A 22,693-nucleotide genomic window follows, 5' to 3' on the forward strand; every position below is an offset into this window, starting at 1 on the left:
ATTGATATTATTGATCTTTTCTGATCGATAGAACGGAAATGGACGATTATGACGAAGTAACGCTCTACCCTACCTATATATTGGGAAGTCCTTCACCTGTTCCATTCAGTTCATCTCTCTTAGCGTTTCAAGTTATAAGGCATGTTATTTTTTGACCATGGATAATGACTTTAAGTGTTGTAAACCTCTACCTAAATCAAAGATATGTTGTTCATAAACGAGAAACTTGTCGAATGGAGTTACAGAAAAATTAAAATTTTTGGTTGTAAAATACCTCTGGATAATTCTTTAAAAACTTGTAGTAGATGCCGTCTTCAAGTTTATCGTTTGCCATAAAAAAAAACGCCTTCGTATGACGGAATGCAGCAAGATGTGTAACAACCTTCTACCAGTGATGTACACTCAATAGCACCCGTAGATATCGAGAGTGAATCCATTGTGAATATCATACCATCGGCTACGTCTCTGGCTTTATCGACTTCAGCAGATTCTGTTGTCAATAGAATCAGTTTGTCCCATACTATTGAAACATTCAACCAATGCAATAATGGATGGGGTTAAGCAACACACATTCAACCTTTCGGAAGATGATGACCAAGGAATCCTCATCGCCAAGGCTAAGGATTATGACGAATTGATGAGCCAACTGAAGGAAAAAATCGCAGATCCAGAATGCACTCGAGAAGAAAATATAAGTAGGGGAAATGGCTCTAATGTTGGCCTATGGATATAAAATGAGGCCCATCGCTAAAAATCTGCTATTTATTAATTTTATCAATATGAACGCATCATTGAGGTGGTGCTAATGTCTGTTTTTGGTCGCTATTGAAAATTTAGTCGATTGCTGAATTTATGTATGGGCCCAAATTAGGGACACTTAGGCCGACATTACCTTCATTTCCCCTACTACCCAAATCTTGATCTGTACTAAGAATCATGGATGAATTTGGTGTCAACAGATATACTGCAGCACAGGTAAGATTTATACAATAGAATGAATTATAAAAAAAAACATCTCGTTGCTGGACATCACGACTAACATTACTATATTACTATTATTATTAATTAGCATTAAGTTGTGAACGACTGGACTTAGGAAAAAATTTAGTTATTATGTGCAATTTTATTTAATGTTACTGAAAACTATGCCATTTCATAAACATATAACATATAACACATAAACATATATATCTACAAATTTTATAACATTTCTTAACTTTTTTTTGGTTTAAAAAATATAACGATTGCAGAGAGGATGTTTTGAGATAATCATCGTTTGACGTTTTTTTAATATTAATTTACTAAGTTTTTTTTTTACTTTACTGTGTATTTTTTCCTTAAAGATTATTTAACTACCTACAACTTCTTTTCAGATGTCATTTTGATCAGATCAATTGTTTTCATTTTATGATTTTTTGATAAAATATAATCAATTTTTTTTTATACCATTTTTAAAAGTTACTGCGTAGAAGAAAATCATATTTAAATGAAAAATGCAATCATTGATAGCAGCGAACATATGAGCAATATTTCATTTAAATAGAAAGGGGTCGAGACAAAATTGACATATTTTTTAGCGATTTGGGCTGGAAATACTCTACTACACACTAAGATTATTTCACAGATTTCTGTGAAATTTTACCAAAACCTCAATAGCTGAATGTTCGGTAAACAGTTTGGTGATTTTTCACAGTTTTCCTGTAATTTTTTACAGAATACCTGTGAAACATTGCAGGAAAATTGTGATTAATCACCGAACTGTTTACCAAACGTTCTGCTGTTGAGATTTTGGTAAATTGTCACAGAAATCTGTATTTTTTTTGTCTCTTTCCACCATTTTCACTGTTGTTTGACAATGATGATGACGTCAACATGTTGCATCGTTCAAGAGTGTGAGGCTGGAAAGTGTTGGGGAACATAATTAAGTAGGCAATGAAATTTATGTCGTTTTCGTTTTTGCGGTGTAGCACCGGTGTAGTGTAAGCAGAAATAAGCGCGAGTCTTTGACAGCTCAACATCATTTCAGGGGAAACATGTCAGAAGGGTATAACTCGAATCGTAAACATCGTAAACGTCGATTTCTCTTGAATGACAACACACCCACGGAATCTGACTAAACCAGCTTATAGAACAAACATCTCTCTGTCAGATAATTAAGTTAGTTTGAGTGGGTGTGTTGTCGTTCGTAAGAAACCGACGATCCAAGTCATTGTTTACGTTTCGAGTTAAACCCTTCTGACATGTTTCTCCTCATTTGTTTGTAAACAAAGGTGCATCCTATATCTACACCTTAAATTATTTCGGTGTACGGCAGTGTAGCACCGGTGTAGCTACACCGCAAAAACGAAAACGACATTAACATTGCATTTTTTAAATGTGTTTGTGTAGTGTTTTGAGAAGGTGTGCGTAGGGGATGCAGAACAAAATGAAAGTGTGCCTGAATTGCAACGGGCAGTTTTTTTTTTTTCATTATAATAATGTAAAAATCTAGACTCATGTGAGCTGTATGACATGGTAAGTGTTTTATGATGTTGTTTGTGGTATTTCCAACTTTCAGTGAGAGTCGGAATCGTTGCAAAATGGGGTCATTACAGTAGAGATTCTCAAATACACAGATACTCGCAAAAATTGAGCTTGTGTGTAGTGGAATTTTCTAACCTGACTTCCACCTTAAGGCTCTGATTCGGTTGTTTGCTGGCGCGGTTTAACGGGAAATCATCCCAGACTTAAAATTGCACACGATACTGTGGCCAGAGCTGTATTTTTAAACAAATCGTAGTTTGGTTGTTGATATGGTATTATTGGTCTTCATAAGATTCCACCGTAACGGCGCCGGTGGTGTAGTGGTAAGCGTGATTACCTCTCACCCCAGCAGGCTTGGGTTCAATCCCAGTCAGCGTCGCCGGAATTCTGAGGCATAACATCTCTGATCACGCCTTCCTTCGGATGGGAAGTAAAGCCGTTCGTCCCCAGTTCATGAGTTGATGGGTCGATAGGTAGGGTCCAGGTGTGGGAGCTGCCTTCCTGGCACGTCGGTAGCATTGGTGCTCAGCACGGAAAACAAGATCGACGGAAAAAACAAAACCAAAGGAAAAAAAAAAAAAAAAGATTCCACCGCAGTTGACGGTTGACAGTGTCACTTCTAAATGATCCAACCTTTAGCTCCATTAGCAAAATCTATAAACTAGCACATACATAAACGACACTTGAAAAGCTGCTGTTCATAGCGAATCGCTTCACTTCCACATTGCTTGCAGTTCGTCAATAGCACACTGCAATGCACTACGGAATTGAGGCTATTCCTTGAATAGATTTGCGAAATTTATTTGTCTACAAAAAGAGATTGCAAATTGGTTAATTCAGCAATAATCACCCATTCTTACGTATTTAAATAGTGTAAAACATTAGGCGTAACATTTGAAAGCAACACAAAAGCTTTTGTAAACAAAAGTTGTAAGGCATTTATACGTGAAGTGCGCCCACGCAAACCAATACCACTATCGGAAAGGGGGAAATTTCTCCTACCCGATGATGTTGTTGGTTTGCGTAGGCGTAGGTTGGCTCACATGTAAAGTGCATTACAACTTTGGCTTAGAAAAGCATTTGAGCCATTTCCTATATTACCAACTAGGAAACATTTAAATTGAACTTGCAATGCTTTTTCGATGAACAACTTGCGAGTAATCTTTTAACTTTTGTGTGGTTTTGAGTGGTGTTGAGTTCTTGGTACTTCGCATTTCAAGCTTATTGCATATCGCGCATATTAGCTTATTGCGTGCTCTCAACTTAGTGTTATAGATGCACTTCCACAGTTGTTAATTGAGAGCTTTTGATGCCTGTACCATTTTTGCATTGGTATAATTGTGTGGCAAGTCCAATCATACTGCTATGCCCAGGGAAGTCGAGAAATTTTCCAACCTGAAAAAGTCCTAGACCGGACCGGGAATTGAACCCAGCCACCTCCAGCATGTTCTTGCTTTGTAGCTGCGCCTTTACCGACTGAGCTAAGGGAGGCCCCAGTCTGCAAGTAGTAGACGAAATACGCGTATCTGTCAAAAGGTAAGCAATTATAACGGAGTTAAAAAGAAATAAATCAACACACTCAAAAAGCTCTTCGTGAACTTGCGGGTGACTGTTTGTCTGTGCTTTTTTACATAGGATGAATTTGGTTTCCGAAATAGGAGATTTTAAGCTGATGTTTTAACAAAAAATCAGGAATGAAACACATGAATACAATAATTAATTTTCGTTGCGTGAATCTTTATTTTGCATTATTCAATGGAAAACTAACAAAACATACATGAGCATGCTATTAATTGAGAATTTCACGCGTGAGATTTAGTTACAGATTCGCACGCGAGTTTATTCTGTTAGGAGGGCTCAATTAATGGGATTTAAGTTCACTGTCCGTGTGCTACATAGAGAAAGACAATAAAACGCCAAACATTCTATATTAAACTAATCCCTTGGATTCTGGCAGAGTTCTTGGAATGTTGTTTTCATTAAAATACAATTGTTACATGGGAGGTGAGAATTTATTTATCGATATCATTTGTGATTGCATTTGATTAAAATGTGTCATATTAGTAGTTCAATATATTGAAGTATGCATCACATCTAACGTCTACAATATCTACAACACTATTTCGTGAAGTAAACGATGATTTTTATAGCTAATTATAATAACTTTTTTTTTCGAAAAATACTAAGAATTATAGAAGATAACTTACCAGATCGTGGTACGTATAGATTAAGATATAAGCAATCCTCAGATTGGTTGGACAGTAATGGTAGAAGACGTCTCAAATGAGCCAGACGACCACGAGGGTGCTCAAATAGACCGTCATTTCCATACTGTAATTTTGGAAGCGCTTGTGGACAAACGGGTGAAAAATTGTCAGCCAGTTTTGTAGTTTTCCACGTCGATGGTGTTACTGGTGGCATATACCTAAAAATATTGTGAAAACATAAAAATTAATTGCGTCAACTATAGCAGGATTTTTTTTTATGAGCCAATGCGAAATAACCAAGTTGTAAATAAAGATAAGGTACACTGGGAATATTGCAAGAAATTTTTCAATGGCAATCAGAAAAATGTTTCGAGTCAATTTCTGATGGTAGCATGGAAACATTAAGATGGTTAAGCACTTAGAATGTAATGAACTTATTTGTTTTACTAATTTATTTGATCAGAATTAATAAAAATGAACTTTGCACAGCCGAGGTTTCTTGTTCATTATACAATACATTAAATCTTTAAACTACAGTGAAGAAGTACAATAAATAAAACACCTTATCCTCCGCTATCTAATAAGCTTCTTCCGGTGGAACGGGATTCACTTCCAGTGGTTTCCAAATATGATGATCTCGCCAAAGAGGGCTTAGCGCTCCAAACGGACGCATATCGTGGTCTTCACTTATACACTCATCACGAAATATATGTTTACAAGGTCGACAGAAAAAGGATCGACCGAGCAAACTGCAGATGTAGAACAATGAACTCCGCACTATAGCTGCTATCGAGTATACAGACGATTGACGATACAGTTCGTTTATGGTACTTGCACGGAGAGAAAAAGTATGGTAAAAACAACCATATTTCAGGTTGCTTCAGCCAAATTTCCATGTTGACAACTGCACAAACATATTTTTAGTTTACCCTGACAAACTTTGATGTTTGAAATAAACTAAAATGTGAGGTTGTTTATTGTTTCTGTTTCCAACCTAAATTCAACAAACATTTGTTTTAAATAACCATAATGTTGGTTGTTTGATTTTGACAGCTGATAAAACATAGGTAAATTCAAACAAATCATATAGTTTATTCCAAACAAAGTTTAGTTCAATGCCAACTAACTCGTTGGTTGAAATAAACAACGAAATGCTAGAAGTAACCAACGATCTCGTTTGATACAACCAACAAATTTGTTGAAATTAAATGTTTTTTTTTATTACCCCTGCTGTATTTTAGTGTTTTCTTTCATCATTTTTTCACAAATCAATTGTAGCAACTTATATACGACTTATTTCAGTCTTAAACAAGTTGCTGTAACTTATTGTGATAAAAGTGTGCTACTCGGGATATATCTAGACTGCCGATGGAAGCAAAACAGTCGTATTCCATAGATCATGGACAGTTCTGCGTTCACCGCCAGTACAAATCTTGTACAGATTTTGAAGATTTTACTGGGATTTATTTTCAAATTAGACATGATATATTCCTTGGCAAATACGATAATGTTTTTATCTTGTACATTTTTGTTTCTCTTCTAAGCTTTGTAACAGTTACATTTTCATAAATATGTAGTGCCATTCACCAACGTAGTTATAGTTTTTGTATGCATTGCAAAGGTTTGATAATGTTCGTTAAATTTAATAGCCTGAAACTTCTCACATAGGATCAACAATTCACTATCGTTGTCTAGAAAAATTTCTATTATTTCGAAAAAGGTAATTGTTTCCTTTAAGAGGATACTGAATATTGATCCTCTTTTGTATAGCGCTTCACATAAAGAAAAACTTTTTAAAAATTTAACGGATGTTTTATCAATATTGTATGAATGGAAATCAATGATTATTTAGGCGAGTATTCACTAATTTCACTGAAATTTAAACACATTACCGTGTGTAAATGCGACTTGCGATTGAAAACGATTTAGATGCAGCCAGAAAACAAACAATTTCAAGCAAAACAAATCGATGATAAAAAACGAGCGATGACATCAGAAGTGACCAACTAATATGTTGGTTCGTTTCCAAATATCTCTTAGGTTGGTATTTACCCAACCTAAAATTTAGTTTGTTTATACCTAACATCTACGTTGATTCAAACTAAGATAACAGTTAAGAACAATACGTATCTAACAACCTAAGTTTTGGTTTAAACAAATCTGTTTATGTTTGTAAAAAAAATACTATACCCTTAGTTTGAATCAACCAAAATTTATGTTGAGACAATACGATTATATGGGTAGAAACCAGGTGATAAAGTCGTTTATTTCAAATTAACTCACTGGTTTGCAACAAACAAATATTGATTTTGATCAAAGACATCATATCAAGAAGAGCAAATACACAAACCCTTCTTCTGAGGATGTAATCTTTGCTATCAAATTAGTTCGAAGCATTTACATTTGAGCGGCAGATGACGCAAATGTACCTGTCTCATACCGTTCGTATGAGAAAATGGAAGAGTTGCCAGTCTTCTTGATTTGTTGTCTTCGGTTTGATTCAACAAGAATATTAGTTTGAACTTCATCCATATATTTGGTTGTTTCAAACTAGGCTCATTCTTCTCCGTGTGTTTATTAGGGTATGTGCATTAGTTTTCCCCTCTTGTTTTTCAAACAGTTGAATAGAGACACGCATTGACTGAAGCAAGAAGAACCAAACGAACCGTCAAATTCCGAACCAAACGAGCAAATTAAATAAACATTTACAAAATGAAAATGAAATCCCGTCCTGGCGATTCGCGCAACGGGATTTCTAATGATTTTTATTTAGTTCACTTCAAGTCTAGTGAACTAAACAACCTTAAGGCCTTAGAAAAAGCTAGCCTTATGCTCCATGTCCAAGTGAAGTGGGAACACTTCAGGAAGACTGGAGGAAATTTCCAAAACCTCACTCAGTGCCGTAAGTGCCAGGGATGGGGTCACGGAACTAAAAATTGCTACATGCCAGCTAAATGCATGAATTGTGGTGATTCCTCTCACGCAAAGGACGACTGTCCTGTGAAGGAAGATCCTAAGAAATTTAAATGTTCAAATTGTGGTGAAAACCACAAATCCAATTTTTGGGAATGTAAGACTCGCAAAGCGATCCTACAATCTCGTTCTAACCGACAGGTAAGAAACGCTCCACGTTTCCGACCAGGTACAAATTCCTCTGCTGTTAACAACGGTCAGCGAGGAACAAATTCTACATTCGTACCCGTAGGTACAAATATCACCCCTGCTTCAAATGTTTCATCTGTACCTACTCCCCTCGCTGCTAACAATGTTCAGCGAGTTAATGGAGCTACCTATGCTGCTATTGCAGCGGGTAGAAATCAAAATACTAACCAACGTTCTAACGGAAATTTTGACAATTTTGACTTAGGAAGCATTACTGCCCCTAAAATGGAATTTTTACAGAATTCATTAATTGACATGATTTCTGATATGCTTAAATCTAACTCCATGTTTGATGCTATTCAAACTGGAGTAAAATTTGCTAATAATATTGTCATGACTTTAAAATTCAGTAATGGATTTTAAAGCATTAAACATTTTAAATTGGAATGCTCGATCTCTTAAAGATAATGAAGACGAGCTATTTAATTTTTTGAGAGTTCATAACGTGCATATTGCCGTTATAACTGAAACGTTCCTTAAACCTGACCATAAGGTTAAGAAGGACGCAAATTACTTGATTTATAGAAATGATCGTCTTGATGGACCCTGTGGTGGCGTTGCCATCATTATTCATAGACGAATCAAACACAAAATACTTTCTTCATTTGAAACCAAAGTTTTTGAAACTTTGGGAGTTTCTGTTGAAACAAAATTTGGACAACTTACGTTTATAGCTGCCTATTTGCCATTCCAATGCGTAGGCCAGCAAAAGAATTTTCTCAAGGGTGACCTCCAGAAACTTACCCGTCATAGGTCTAAATTCTTCATTATTGGTGATTTTAATGCAAAACACCGCTCATGGAATAATGCTCAAAGCAATTCCAATGGTAATATTCTGTTTGATGATTGTTCTGCAGGTTATTACACTATTCAATATCCAAACAGCCCAACATGCTTTTCTTCTGCAAGAAATCCCTCAACTATTGATTTGGTCTTAACTGATTCATGTCATCTTTGTAGCCAATTGGTTACCCATGCTGACTTCGGTTCTGATCACCTTCCAGTAACTTTTGAAATATCCCAAGAAATAATTTCTAATCCCAACAGCTCTACTTTCAATTACCATAGGGCTGATTGGGAGCAATATCGAACATTTATGGAATATAACTTCGATCCAAACATTCCTTTGCAAACCAAAGATGAAATTAATTATGCTCTTGAATCTCTGACTACTTCTATAGTTGAAGCAAGAGCTGCCTCAGTACCAAAATGCGAGGTTAAATTCGATTCAATTATAATAGACGATGATCTTCAGCTCTTGATCCGTCTTAAAAATGTCCGTAGGAGACAATTTCAAAGAACACGCGATCCTGCCATGAAGGTTATCTGGCGGGATTTGCAAAAACAAATTAAAAAGCGATTCTCTGCCCTGAGGAACAAAACTTTTGAAAATAATATTTCTAAATTAGACCCGAGTTCCAAACCCTTTTGGAAACTCACAAAAATTTTGAAAAAACCTCAAAAGCCAATTCCAGCGCTAAAAGAAGGTGGTAAAATTTTGATCACAAATTTGGAAAAAGCTCAGAAACTTGCTAAGCAATTCGAGAGTTCCCATAATTTCAGTTTGGGTCTTACTAGTCCTATTGAGAATCAGGTTGCTCGGGATTTTCGGAATATTTTCTCTCGGGAGAATATTTTTGATGATTCCTGGGGGACTGATTTGGACGAAGTAAGGTCTATAACTAAAAAATTTCAAAATATGAAAGCTCCAGGTGATGATGGAATTTTCTATATCCTCATCAAAAAACTCCCAGAGAGTACCTTGTCTTTCCTGGTAAAATTATTTAACAGATGTTTCCATTTGGCATACTTTCCTGATAAATGGAAAAATGCAAAAGTTGTTCCAATTTTGAAGCCGGATAAAAATCCAGCTGAAGCTTCTAGCTACCGTCCAATAAGTTTGCTTTCTTCAATAAGTAAACTTTTTGAAAAAATAATTTTGAATAGAATGATGCTTCACATCAATACGAACTCAATTTTTGCAGATGAGCAGTTTGGATTTCGCCATGGGCATTCAACTACTCATCAACTCTTGAGAGTTACCAATTTAATTCGTTCAAACAAATCTGAAGGCCACTCAACTGGAGTTGCTCTTCTAGACATAGAAAAAGCATTCGATAGTGTTTGGCATGAAGGTTTGATTGCTAAATTGAAAAAGTTTAATTTTCCACTTTACATTATGAAATTAGTTCAAAATTATTTAACTGACAGAACTCTGCAGGTAAATTATCAAAATTCCAAATCTAATCGACTACCTGTTAGAGCAGGAGTTCCTCAGGGTAGCATTCTTGGGCCTATATTGTATAACATTTTCACTTCGGACCTCCCTGATTTGCCTCAGGGTTGCCACAAATCTTTGTTCGCTGATGACACAGGCATTTCCGCTAAAGGAAGAAGTCTTCGTGTTATTTGCAGCAGACTTCAGAAAAGTTTAGATATTTTCTCTTCTTATTTACAAAAATGGAAGATTTCTCCCAACGCTTCCAAAACTCAACTTATAATATTTCCACATAAGCCCAGGGCTTCCTTTTTGAAACCTAGTAGTAGTCACATAGTCACTATGAACGGAGTTCCAATTTCCTGGTCAAACCAAGTGAAATATCTTGGATTAATACTTGACCATAAATTAACTTTTAAAGATCACATTGAGGGCATTCAAGCCAAATGTAACAAATATATAAAATGTTTGTATCCTCTTATTAACAGGAAATCCAAACTTTGCCTGACGAATAAACTTCTAATATTTAAACAAGTTTTTAGACCGGCCATGCTTTACGCTGTGCCAATATGGTCTAGTTGTTGCACTACCAAGAAAAAAGCACTTCAAAGGATTCAGAACAAAATTCTGAAGATGATTTTGAAGTTGCCTCCCTGGTACAGTACTACCGAAGTACATAGAATTTCGAATGTTGAGACTTTAGCACAAATGTCCAACAAAATAATTAATAATTTCCGGCAAAAATCGTTACAATCCTCAATTGCAACGATTAATTCCCTTTATACTTAGATAAGATTTAGTTTTAGTTATTTAGTTTTAAGCTATCAATTGTTATACTGACATGCAGGTTTAAAAAACCTGTTTAAAATACTGAATTGCCAAGACAGGAACAATGTAAAAACACTTAGATATATATCATAACAATTAAGGCTGGTAAGTTACTGTAGTAACTGGAGCACCTAGGTTAAAAATGAAATGTAATTTATTTTGAATTTGGAACAAATAAAGAGTTAAAAAAAAAAAAAAAAAAAAATAAACATTTACTTTCACCAGTTCACCAATTCACCAGAAAGGAGCATTGTTCTCAATGATGAAAAAAGTCGACAGTGAGCATGCATAAGGGCGTAAACGCGATGATCGATTCTCTTCGTCGGTTTTCTATTTTGTTAATAACATGCTAGATTTAACGTTTGTCTGTGCGTTTGCTGTTGCTTTTGATAGCCAATACAACATGTTACAACTCTGCATTGAACAAATTCTAGAAAAATGTTTCGCTTAGCTGTAGCAATGCAAAGAGAAAATCGATGAAGAGAATCGATCATCGCGTATACGCCCTTATGCATGCTCACTGTCGAAGTGTTTAATTATTTTCACGAAATATTTGATAGGTGAAATGAATGTAATGTCGGCTTAAATGCCCCTAATTTGGGCCCATATATAAATTCAGCAATCGACGAAGGCTGTAAACCATTTGCCGAGTTAAATTTATCTCGTGGTTAAAAGTGACATTTCTAAAGTTATTTTCTATGTTCGAAAATCCCCGTGCTGTCGATCGACCGGTTTTCACACCACGGTTGTCAAAATTTAACTTCTTGACCGTCAGAATTAACCATGCTCGGATAGCAGGGTTAATCAATAACTTTCCATCTGTCAAATTTTAACCAAAAGTTCAAAAATTCGCGAAAAATTAACCAAAAATTTAAAAAAACAGAGACCAGAAATATTCCTTAGTACCGTCCCAATGACGTCTTCATCTAGATAAAATTGACAAATAGCAGATTTTTAACCATGGGCCCAATCTTAGATCCATAGGCAAACATAAGAGCCATTTTTCCTATCTGTTATTTATTTATGTATTGTTCATTCAATTAAATACAACATTTGCTAGTGATAAAAACAATTACGAAACTGAACGATTGCACTGCAAGCAAAACAGTAAAATATGACAAATATTATACTGTCATGGAGCGACTGTCATCTCTCGTCTTCGCTTTATTTTTTGCAACATGTTGCCGCGCACTTCATTTTTATTCAGTTCCGATCGAACGTTAAAATTTTCTCAACATCATTGCGATTTGCGGCACTGTAAGGAAGTCATTTGAAGCCACTCGAAGAAACATGGTTGCCAGTGACATTGATAAATCCCTCAAAAACCATGCTGCTGCTTTGATAGAAATTTTCTTTGCGCGTCTAAAACGTCTCTGAGCCTAGGAAGTTTGCACATGTCATTATTAATAAGAGTTTGAGAAATATAACGATTATACGAACGTAAATTTAAAAAAAATGTGCATAAAATAGTTTGTATTAGACTGGCCCACATTTATATGGGGGGAAATTTTTTTTATCATTTTTTTCAACTGGCCAACCCCTAGATTCAAGTTAGTATTATGGAGATATTATTTAATTGTGTGCATTCTGCTCGTATTTTGCAACAAATTACAGGCAGCTTATATAACGTATCAACTAGATTACCACTTAAAATAAAAGCTCATATTTTCCACAGGCCAACATTCAGGCTCGTGTCTTTTGGTGCGATAATCATTAGCTTAATGTTTCAGCTCATGTTGACGTTACACGGGATGGCGCTTTATGTTTAATGTTCATGTAGCAGATTTCTTTGAAATTTTCATATACAAAATGCTCATATACATTCAAAAGCCAATATCTCAATAAAACTAACTGGATTCATGATGCAATCTTCAGCAAAGTTGTTACTCATTAATTGAACTACTAGTTTTGAAAATCTGAATCAAATCGAGAAGAAGGAAACTTTTTTATGATCGATAGAGTGTAGGTGTGTCATTTTTTCATGTATTTTATCCAAATTCCTCATACAAAATTCATACTAAAAGCACCAGCTCGTGTTACATCCGAATGAGCTGAAATTTTCAGAGAGTGGTTTTCTCACTTAATGGCACACGGCCAACCATACCAACTCAGTGACTGAGAATAATTGACTTACAGAATTTTATTTCCATACGAAATTTACTCAGTTTTGGAAAAAGTGCAGTTACTCATAGTTTATGAGTAAATGCCCTTTTTCCAAATCTTAGTAAATTTCGTATGGAAAGAAAATTCTCTGAGTCAATTATTCTCAGTCACTGAGTTGGTATGGTTGGCCGTGCACAAATCTAGGGGTTGGCCCGAGGAAAAATAGAACTTTTATTTTTGTGGGCCAGTCTAGTAAAACATATAATGTGTATATGTAAAACATTTAAAAAAGAGTGTGTGTACCAGTTATTGCTATACGTTCCTATTATGGCGTGTTCCAATTATGACCTATGGGATTCCCATGTCTCATAATTGGAACACACCATAGTTAGAATTTATAGCCATAACTGGTACATCTACCCTATTTATGATATGTTTTACAAATACACAATATTTTATAATTTTAGTTAATTTCAAACAACACATTTTTCTACAGTAAACCAAAAATATTTTTGTGAAGCTTACAAAATCTGACATTTCACTTCATAAGAGGCAAACTCTATGGCTAAATGTCTGCATAAGACAAATAAAATCATAAAAGGATGGGTGTACCATTTATGACTATACGTTCCGATTATGGTGTGTTCAAATTATGGCCTAAACAATAAGCCATATTTAGAGGGTAAAGTGGATTTTGCCACCCGTGCAACTCTACTAAAATTTTGTTTTACATTTATTTGTATAATTATACAAATAGTCGCTTTCTGAGATTTCACACAATAAAGTGATAAGATATTGCAACTTTTCAGAGTTCAGTTGAAAAAGTCGCATTTTGATTGCAGTTTTGTAATATTTTATGTAGTTGTTTTGTGATTTCAGTTTGTAACAAACCCAAAAGCGATCTATTGTGTATATTATTATATGATCTGTGGCAGGGTTGCTTTGATTCACTTACTATAAAAAAAATGTTTTTGGGAATTATAAATTCGATCGATGTTATTATGATATTTTGAACTTGTAAGTTAAAAGAAGAGGGTATGGTTAGACACAAAGTATGTGTTAGACACATAAAACCGGTCAATTTCGCTTTCAGAGTGACACAATCAGCGATTTTATGATTCGTGAGCGTTCACGAGTCGTAAAATTGGTGATTGTGACTATCTGAAAGCGAATTTGACAGGTTTTATGAGTCAAACAATTGCCTTTCAACCTCTTCTTGTATCTAACAACCCAACTAACAATTTTAGCTGCAGCTTAGCCTATACAGCCAAAAATTGGCTTATACAGCTAATTTTTGCCTGTATAAGCTAGTCTGCAGCTAAAATTGTTTGTTGGGAAGTACAAAATATCATTATGACATCAAATAATTCCAAAATTCTTAAAATCATTTTTTTATAGCAAGTGAGTGGAAGCAAGCCTGATCTGTGGTTATTTGAATATAGCCATAAACAATTACCCTAGTCTTCACAAATGAGATGCAGAGGAACTCCACTCACAGAAAACATATCAGGCCCCATGGAAGTGTAATGAAGTTTACAAATTTACGAGGGTTCATACACATACGATGCATAGGCATAGACGTTTTTCTAAATGTTGTTATTATTTTTAAATTTATTAGAAAATGAAAATGAATTACCGTGCGTGATCTATACCAGTACGCCTTAGTGTATTCAAAACAACATATTGCATGAGGTGAACGGATGTCGGTCCCGCACGGTATATGTTTATTGTAGCATACACTTACCGTAAGCTCCCCACTGGAGGTGAGGCATATGGTACTCCAAGAAATGCTTCTACAATGGGATTTGAGTGCATCACGATGCCTCTCAAAGGTCCGTACTTTGTTTTGATAATGTTGGTGCTGTATTTATTATTCTGGTACGACGATGATACTATCGGTATACATAGCGATAGAATAAGCAACATTTGTAGATTTAGAGTCATGTTTTTCCATCTCCTTACCAGAAACAGCATCCATGTCATCGCAAACATTTTGGTTGTCGTTTTGAGAATCCTGCATAAAGTTTCAACTTTACAACAGGAACCATTTTCTGTTTTGTGGTACAAAGGGGTTCTCTCCGTTGTCCGCGTTGTACATATACAGACGAGTAAATTGTCACTAATTCCGACGTTCATTGATAACTTTGTTTTCTTGTGATGCTCACAATTGTAGTGACAAGTCCAAGCTATTTTACAGATGTTATTGCAATTGTTGGCTTTGTAAATCTTAATATCTATCCAATCAATGGTATTGGAGACGTCATAGTTTCGTGAAGAGTCCTTGTAAATATTTATTGTAAATTTCTTACGCATGTAATCAATTCCATCCACAATATATTTGTGCTGCTTATTAACGATTAGCTCATGATGTTGAATTTTATAGTTAGTAGAAAATGGTTTTTCGTACTGTACATATTGTTTTTGACATTTGGTAGTTCTTGAATACATTTCCTGAACTATACAATTCTTGCATCCTTGCACTACTACTTCTGATATTAAAGCTACCTTATTTTTCGGTTCCTGTGATATTTCGTCGTATATTTTGGTGACTGCTGTAAATTCTTCTGGTTTTGTTGCTGTATTAAATACTAATGAGAAGTATTCAGAAGGTTGGAGTTTATTAAAGACAAAACAGCAGAGTTCATTGTTTCTCGATGAGTGTAACTTAATAGTTGTATTCACAGATGTGAAGATGGGTGAAATTATCAGCGCTATTCTTTGAAGAAGAATGTAGACTTTGATTAATATATTCTTGAAGCATTGTAGTTGTTCCTTCTCATGAGAATGGTGAGCAACGACGTTAGATGCCTTGTCTTGATGGGTGTAAACCAGATTTACTCTAGAGGTAGCACTACTCACCACGAAGCATAGGAAAAAATGACACATCAATTGTATTGTACTGATAAAACTTTCTTTGCCTGAAACAATAAACAGTGGCTCTGAGCTGAGCTGTATTAGGTGCTGGTGGCTCGGATGAATGGAGCATGAAGTAAAATGAACTTCATCTTGACCGACGTGGTATGGCGTTGGAATTTTCTGCATAATATCGGAACTCTTTTCATACTGGTACGATTGCTTTCGGTGAAGGCACCAGTAATAATGGTCGTACGCGGGAACGAAAATGTTTCTTTGCTTTCTCGGAGACGTTTGGTGTGACCGGGAACTCAGCGTCTGAGTTTCATCTTTTTGTCATCTAGAAAAGAAACTAAAGAAAAGTTAGTAATTTTGTTGTTCATTTATGATTCTCTTAAACAAAAATGTACAATAATAGTAGAAGCTGGATGCTGAATGTCTACGTATTTGCATCGCTTGGCATGGACTATCAATACATTAGAGATGGCTAAAATGAAACAGTTTTGAAGATACAAACTCTATTTCATCATTAATGATTGATGGGATAAATTATATATTTAAAGTGTTTGAGTAATTATTTCAACTAGTGTTGATAAAACGATACATCTCAATTATTCTAATTGTATAAAAGATAGCTTGAATTAATTAGAAGTAAATGAGCGTGACGTCGGTTTTTTGTATCTCTTTTTTTCAAATTTTAATCATTTTACATTTATATTTTAACCTAGGTGCACCAACTACTACAGGAACTTACCAACCTTATTTGTTAGGATATATATCTAAGTGTGTTTACATTGGTTCTTCCTTAGCAATTTAGTATTTCAAAAAGGTTTTCTATACCAGCGCGTCAGTATAACAATGGTCATCTTAAAACTGTAAACTTAAGCTATATCTTAGCTAATTATAAAGGAAATTGATCATTGCAATTGAAGATTGCAAAGATTTTGCCTAAAATTATAAAATATTTGTTGAACATTTGTTGTAAAGTTAATCATTTGAAACTATATGTTTGGTAGTACTGTATCAAGGAGTTGTAACTTTGTTCAGAATCCTCAAAGGAGTGCTTTTTTACTGGTAGTACAACAACTATACCATAATGGCAGCCAAAAGCATGGCCGGTCTATTTTTTTTAAAATATTAGAAGTTTGGAACCCCCCAATAGAGCGGTGGGTGGTGCCGTTCACCGAGTGCAATTTATCAGCTGTGCATCGAGTTGAGTTGATTTTTTGTATGTGATTAAGGTCTACCATAAACTTGTCACCTACAATTCGCTTAATTGGTTCGAAGTCAGGCGAGAAATTGCAGTGGTTGGACGGAACCACCCATCGGGGTATTTGGGAGATTCCTGTATTTGTTACATTTCACTTGGATTTCCTGCACTATTCCAATATATTTCACTTGACGTGACCCCAAAACTCGAACTCCGTTCATAGTGACAATGTGACTACTACTAGGTTTCAAAAAGGAATCTCTGGGCTTATGTTGGAATATTACAGGCTGATTTTTGGAAGCGTTGGAAGAAATCTTCTATTTTGGTAAATAAGAAGAGGAAACATCTAAACTTCTTAGCAGTCTACTGCAAACAACACGAAGACTTCTTTTTTATCGGAAATGCCTGTCTCATCGGGAAACAAAGATTTGTGGGAACCCTGAGGCAAATCAGGGAGGTCAGCAGTGAAAACATTATACAATATCCGCCCAAGAATGCTATCCTGAGGAACTCCAGTTGAGCAGCCTTTAGATTTGATTGTTCGAATTAAATTGGTAACTCTTGAAGTTTTATGCTCATAGCGAAATCCGTACTACTTATCTGCAAAAAATGAGTTCGTATTGACGTGAAGCATCATTCTTTTCAAAATTATCTCTACTAAAAATTTTCTTTTTGAAGAAAGCCAACGGTTGCGGTTACTACTTTTGAATTTTTGCCTTTATCAGAAAAAAATACCAATGTTACCAAAATTTGTACAGGAAGCAAGCAATGTAAATACGGACCGGAAAAGTCGGCATAGACCCAAGCATCTTAAACGGACTAACGATTGGAAACTCGGAACATGAGCAAGTCTCTCAATTTCTTGGGAAGTACCCGCATTCTTTCCGATTTATTGAGGGTCCGCAAGTCCGCTGCAGGAGGTTTGCTGAAAGGGATCGTCGGTACATACGTATAGGGATGGTTATACCATCTACCAGAGCTACGGCAACACACATGAGCTGGGTACAGCTTTCATCGTGATGGGCGAAATGCAGAAGCGCGTGATTGGGTGGTGGCCAATCAATAGCAGAATGTGCAAGTTGAGGATCAAAGGCCGTTTCTTCTTGTCAGCATAATCAACGTGCACAGCCCTCACTAAGCAAGGGACGATGACGATAAAGACGCTTTTTACGTGCAGCTGGAACGGGAATACGACAGCTGCCCAAGCCATGACGTCAAAATCGTCATCGGAGATCTTAGCGCTCAGGTCGGCCAGGAGGAGGAATTCAGACCGGTTATAGGAAAGTTCAGCGCTCACCAGCTAACGAACGTCAGCGGCTTTAGACTCATCGATTTCGCCGCCTCTAAGAACATGACCATACGTAATGCCTACTTCCAGCATAGCCTCCCATATCGGTACACCTGGAGATCACCGTAGCAGACAGAATCGTAAATCGACCACGTTTTGATCGACGGAAGGCACTTCTTGGACATTATCGACGTCAGGACCTATCGTGGCGCAAATATCGATTGGGACCACTACCTTCTAATGGTCATGGTTCACCAAAAACTTTCCGTTGCCAACAACATTCGGTACCGACGCCCGCCACGATACAATCTGGAGCGACTGAAGCTGCCCGAAGTCGCAACTGAGTACGTTCAATGCCTCGACACAGCGTTGCCAGATGAGGGAGAGCTCACCGAAGCCCCTCTTGACGACTGCTGGAGCAACGTGAAAGCAGCCATTAACAGCGCTGCTGAAGGCGCCGTTGGGTTCGTGGAGCGGAATCGACGGAACGATTGGTTCGACGAAGAGTGTCAGACGGTTTTGGACGAGAAGAACGCAGGGCGGGCGGCGATGCTGCAGCAAGGAACCCGTTATAATGTGGAGCAATATAAACAGAAGCGAAGACAGCAAACCCATATTTACCGGGATAAGAAACGCCGCCTGAAAGAGCTGGAGTGCGAAGAAATGGAGCAGCTGTATCGTTCTCAAGAAACACGCAAGTTCTACAGAAACTCAACGCATCCCGCCAAGGCTTTGTGCCGCGAGCCGAAATGTATCGGGATAAGGAAGGGGGTATCTTAACGATGTCCAGTAGAGTGGGTCATCGTTATATGGAAAAACGCAAACTTTACCTCACCAATCGAGAACAACCTTTTTTTGATTTCACTTGGGGTCCCAAACAACTGTGCAAAATTTGGGGATGATTGGTTGTAACTCGGCATTCCGCATTGCGTTTGAAATTTGTATGGAAATTAGTATGGGAATATCAACTTTTTTGCATTTTTATCTCTAGAGAACACAATTTTGCTAAGTAACTAAGTATGTATAAATATAGTTCAGGAAGTACCTAACAACTTTTCTAAAGGAAGTTTGAAGCTATAATGTATCTAAAAAAAGTTATAACTATTCAAATACATGCCAACACTGCCCGTGTACCAATGGGAATCAGATTCCAAACTGAAATATTACGAATTATTCAAAAACAATTGCTCTATCTCATGTGTGTAGTTTGAGGAAGGGGGGGGGGGGGTAATAATATACCCCGCCCCCCTCACTCATATCAATAGAAGTAAAGTCTCAAACTGAAATAACTTCGGAATTTCTTATCTTATCGATTTGGTATGTTCAGGATGAATTCTTCAAACATATTTGTTCAATCTCATAAGTGTAGTTAGAAATCGGTGGGGGGGGGGTATTCTATAAGAAGTTTTAAAACGAAAATTGTTGTAGTGTAAATATTTAATATCCACTTGTCCGTTCATTTGTTAGTGAGGAGATGTTGTTTGAAATATAGGTCCAGCTGCTATATTATTTCTATATAAAGCTTTTATTTGAAATATTGAACTGCCATTCGGGCCATCCGCATATAGAAAACACAGAAGTAGTCGTACATCAAAAACAAAAAATAGTAGAAAACGGAAACCACCAGTTTCGTCTCAGACACAGGAGCAGTCGGATTTCACTCAGGGGATGGAACAGCATCGAAAAGAGTACCTTGAGAAATCGTAGAATATAATAAAATGAAATATAATCATTACCATCCATGACATTTGTGTGAATATATCTGACATTGTATACTGCACCAAAAGAGTAGGGAAGGGAATGGGGGTACTCGCTTTCAAACTGCTCTTATGTGATTGAGCAAATGTTGTTGAATAACCCATTACAATAACTCGAGAGATTGCAAACTCCGAAGGATACAGTAAGCTCCCCCCCCCCCCCCCCCATATCTAACTACGCCTGTTAAATGTAGCACATGCTTTTGAATACATCTGACCATACCAAGTTGACAAGATCAGAAACACCGATTGCAGTTTGAAGCTTTACTTCCATTTATATGAGTTAAGGGGGCGGGGTATAGTTAGCCCCCCTCATCTCTTAATATGCCTGAAATTGAAATTTTTTTTTTTTTAATATTTCCCATGAACATACCAAATCGATAAGATAAGAAACTCCGAAGTTATTTCAGTTTGAAACTTTATTTCTATTGATATGACTCACCCCCCCCCCCCCTCCCCTCCGACTACGCATATAAGATAGATCTATTATTTTTGAATATTTCATCGGAACATTCCAAACCGATAAAATCAACTTCGAAATTATTTCAGTTTGGAGTTTGACTTTCATTTGTACACCGGCAGTGTTGGCAGAAAAAGGGATTTTTGGCATTTAATACGAAACAGTGATCTTTGAACAGCAATAACTTTTGTTAGGGGCATTCTAGAACAATACATCCACTTCCTGGGCTATACTTTAACGTATTTAGATGCGTGATTTGTGCATGCAAAATTGTGGACGATTTGCAATAAAGATGCAAAAAAGTAGGTTTTCCCATACTAATTTCCATACAAATATCAAACGCAATGCGGAAAGCCGGCTTACAACCAATCGTCCCCAAGTTTTGCATAGTTGTTTGGGACCCCAAATGAAACCAAAAAAACATTGTTCAGAAAAAATGATCATGATGACCCATCCTAATGCCCAGTATATAAAAAAAGGCGATAAACTAGAATGTGGGAACTATCGAGCGCCACTATTCTTAACGCGGCCTACAAAGTGCTTTCCCAGATCATATTTCGCTGTTTATCGCCGCTAGCAAGCAGATTTGTGGGAAGTTATCAAGCCGGCTTTTTGGACGGGCGATCGACAATGGATCAAATCTTTACGTTGCGGCAGATCCTCCAAAAGTGTCGTGAATATAAAGTTCCTACGCACCTATTCATCGATTTCAAGGCCGCTTATACTATTGATCGTGAAGAGCTATGGAAGATTATGGACGAGAACGGTTTTCCCGGGAAGCTGACCAGACTGATCAGGGCTACGATAGATGGTGTACAGTGCTGCGTGAAGATATCGGGTGCGTTATCGGACTCGTTTGAAACTCGCAAAGGACTTCGACAAGGCGATGGTCTTTCCTGCCTCCTGTTCAACATTGCCATAGAAGGTGTTATGAAACGTGCGGGCTTTAACATGCGGGCACGATCAATAAGTCCAGCCAGTTAATCTGCTTCGCTGACGACGTGGACATTGTCGGAAGTACGTTTCAGGCCGTGGCGGAGCAGCACACCAGGCTGAAACGTGAAGCAGAGAAGGTTGAATTAAAGGTGAATACGCCGAAGACAAAGTATCTGTTAGCTGGAGGAACCGAGCGCGATACGGCTCGCATAGGCAGAAGCGTGACAATCGACGGAGGTGAGTTCAAGGTAGTGGATGAATTTGTGTACCTTGGATCCTTGGTGACGTCGGATAACAACTGCAGCAGAGAAATTCGTCGGCGTATTATTGCTGGAAGTCGTGCTTACTACGAACTCCACAAGATCCTGAGGTCGGGTAAACTTCACCTCCGTACTAAATGTACCATGTACAAGACGCTAATAAGACCGGTAAGTCTCTGCGGGCACGAGACGTGGACAATGCTCGAGGAGGACCTGCAAGCACTGGGTGTTTCCGAACGACGAGTGCTTAGGACCATCTTTGGCGGGGTATGTGAGAACGGTGTATGGAGGCGAAGGATGAACCACGAGCTGGCGCAACTCTATGACGAACCCTGTATCCAGAAAATTACGAAAGCTGGACGAGTACGATGGGCGGGACACGTTTTAAGAATGCCGGACAACAATCGCGCAAAAACGGTGTTTGCCTCAAATCCGGCCGGTACAAGACGAAGAGCAGCACAGCGAGCAAGGTGGTTAGACCAAGTGGAGCAGGATCTTGGAAGTGTGGGACGGTCAAAAAATTGGAGACGAGCAGCCACGGACCGAGTGAATTGGTGTAACATTGTGATGCAAGTGCAATCCTGAGGGATGTCGGACCAGGATAAGTAAGTAAGTAACCTATGTCAAAAGGAAACATCTGATAAATAATTTTACCATGAAAGACAAGGTACTCTCTGGGAATTTATTAATTTTTGGCTTATATTCACTTCTTCTTTCGTTTGGCATTTATAACTCAGATTTGTCGTAAAAGGTATTGCGTTCAGACAGGAGTGCTTCTTATTACTTCGTTATAAGACAAGTTTTCCGGAATTATACAATCAATAGATGTAGTAAAGATATGATGTAATAGGGTTAAGTGAATGCTCACGAATCATAAAATCGCTGATT

The 22,693-nt window shown here is 37.1% G+C and overlaps 1 protein-coding gene across 7 annotated transcripts in view; it reads right to left on the minus strand.

Moving 5' to 3' along the window:
• The window catches only part of LOC135701305 (uncharacterized), a 118,225-nt gene that overhangs the window by 68,343 nt on the left and 27,189 nt on the right, over window positions 1-22,693 (minus strand). For 5 of the 7 annotated variants that reach the window (XM_065222051.1, XM_065222048.1, XM_065222053.1 and 2 more), the window contains 2 exons: window positions 14,786-16,246; window positions 4,731-4,948 (listed from right to left, as the gene is read on the minus strand). In XM_065222051.1, coding sequence (XP_065078123.1) covers window positions 4,731-4,948; window positions 14,786-16,083 — 1,516 coding nt within the window. In that variant the 5' untranslated portion in view covers window positions 16,084-16,246. The remainder of the gene's footprint in view (window positions 1-4,730; window positions 4,949-14,785; window positions 16,247-22,693) is intronic. The other 2 variants (XM_065222052.1, XM_065222050.1) reach the window with 1 other exon arrangement.

Source organism: Ochlerotatus camptorhynchus, unplaced genomic scaffold (assembly GCF_037179485.1).
Source record: "Ochlerotatus camptorhynchus isolate MF236.1 unplaced genomic scaffold, CSIRO-AGI_Acam_v1.1 ptg000155l, whole genome shotgun sequence".
Classification (NCBI taxonomy): Eukaryota; Metazoa; Arthropoda; class Insecta; order Diptera; family Culicidae; genus Ochlerotatus; species Ochlerotatus camptorhynchus.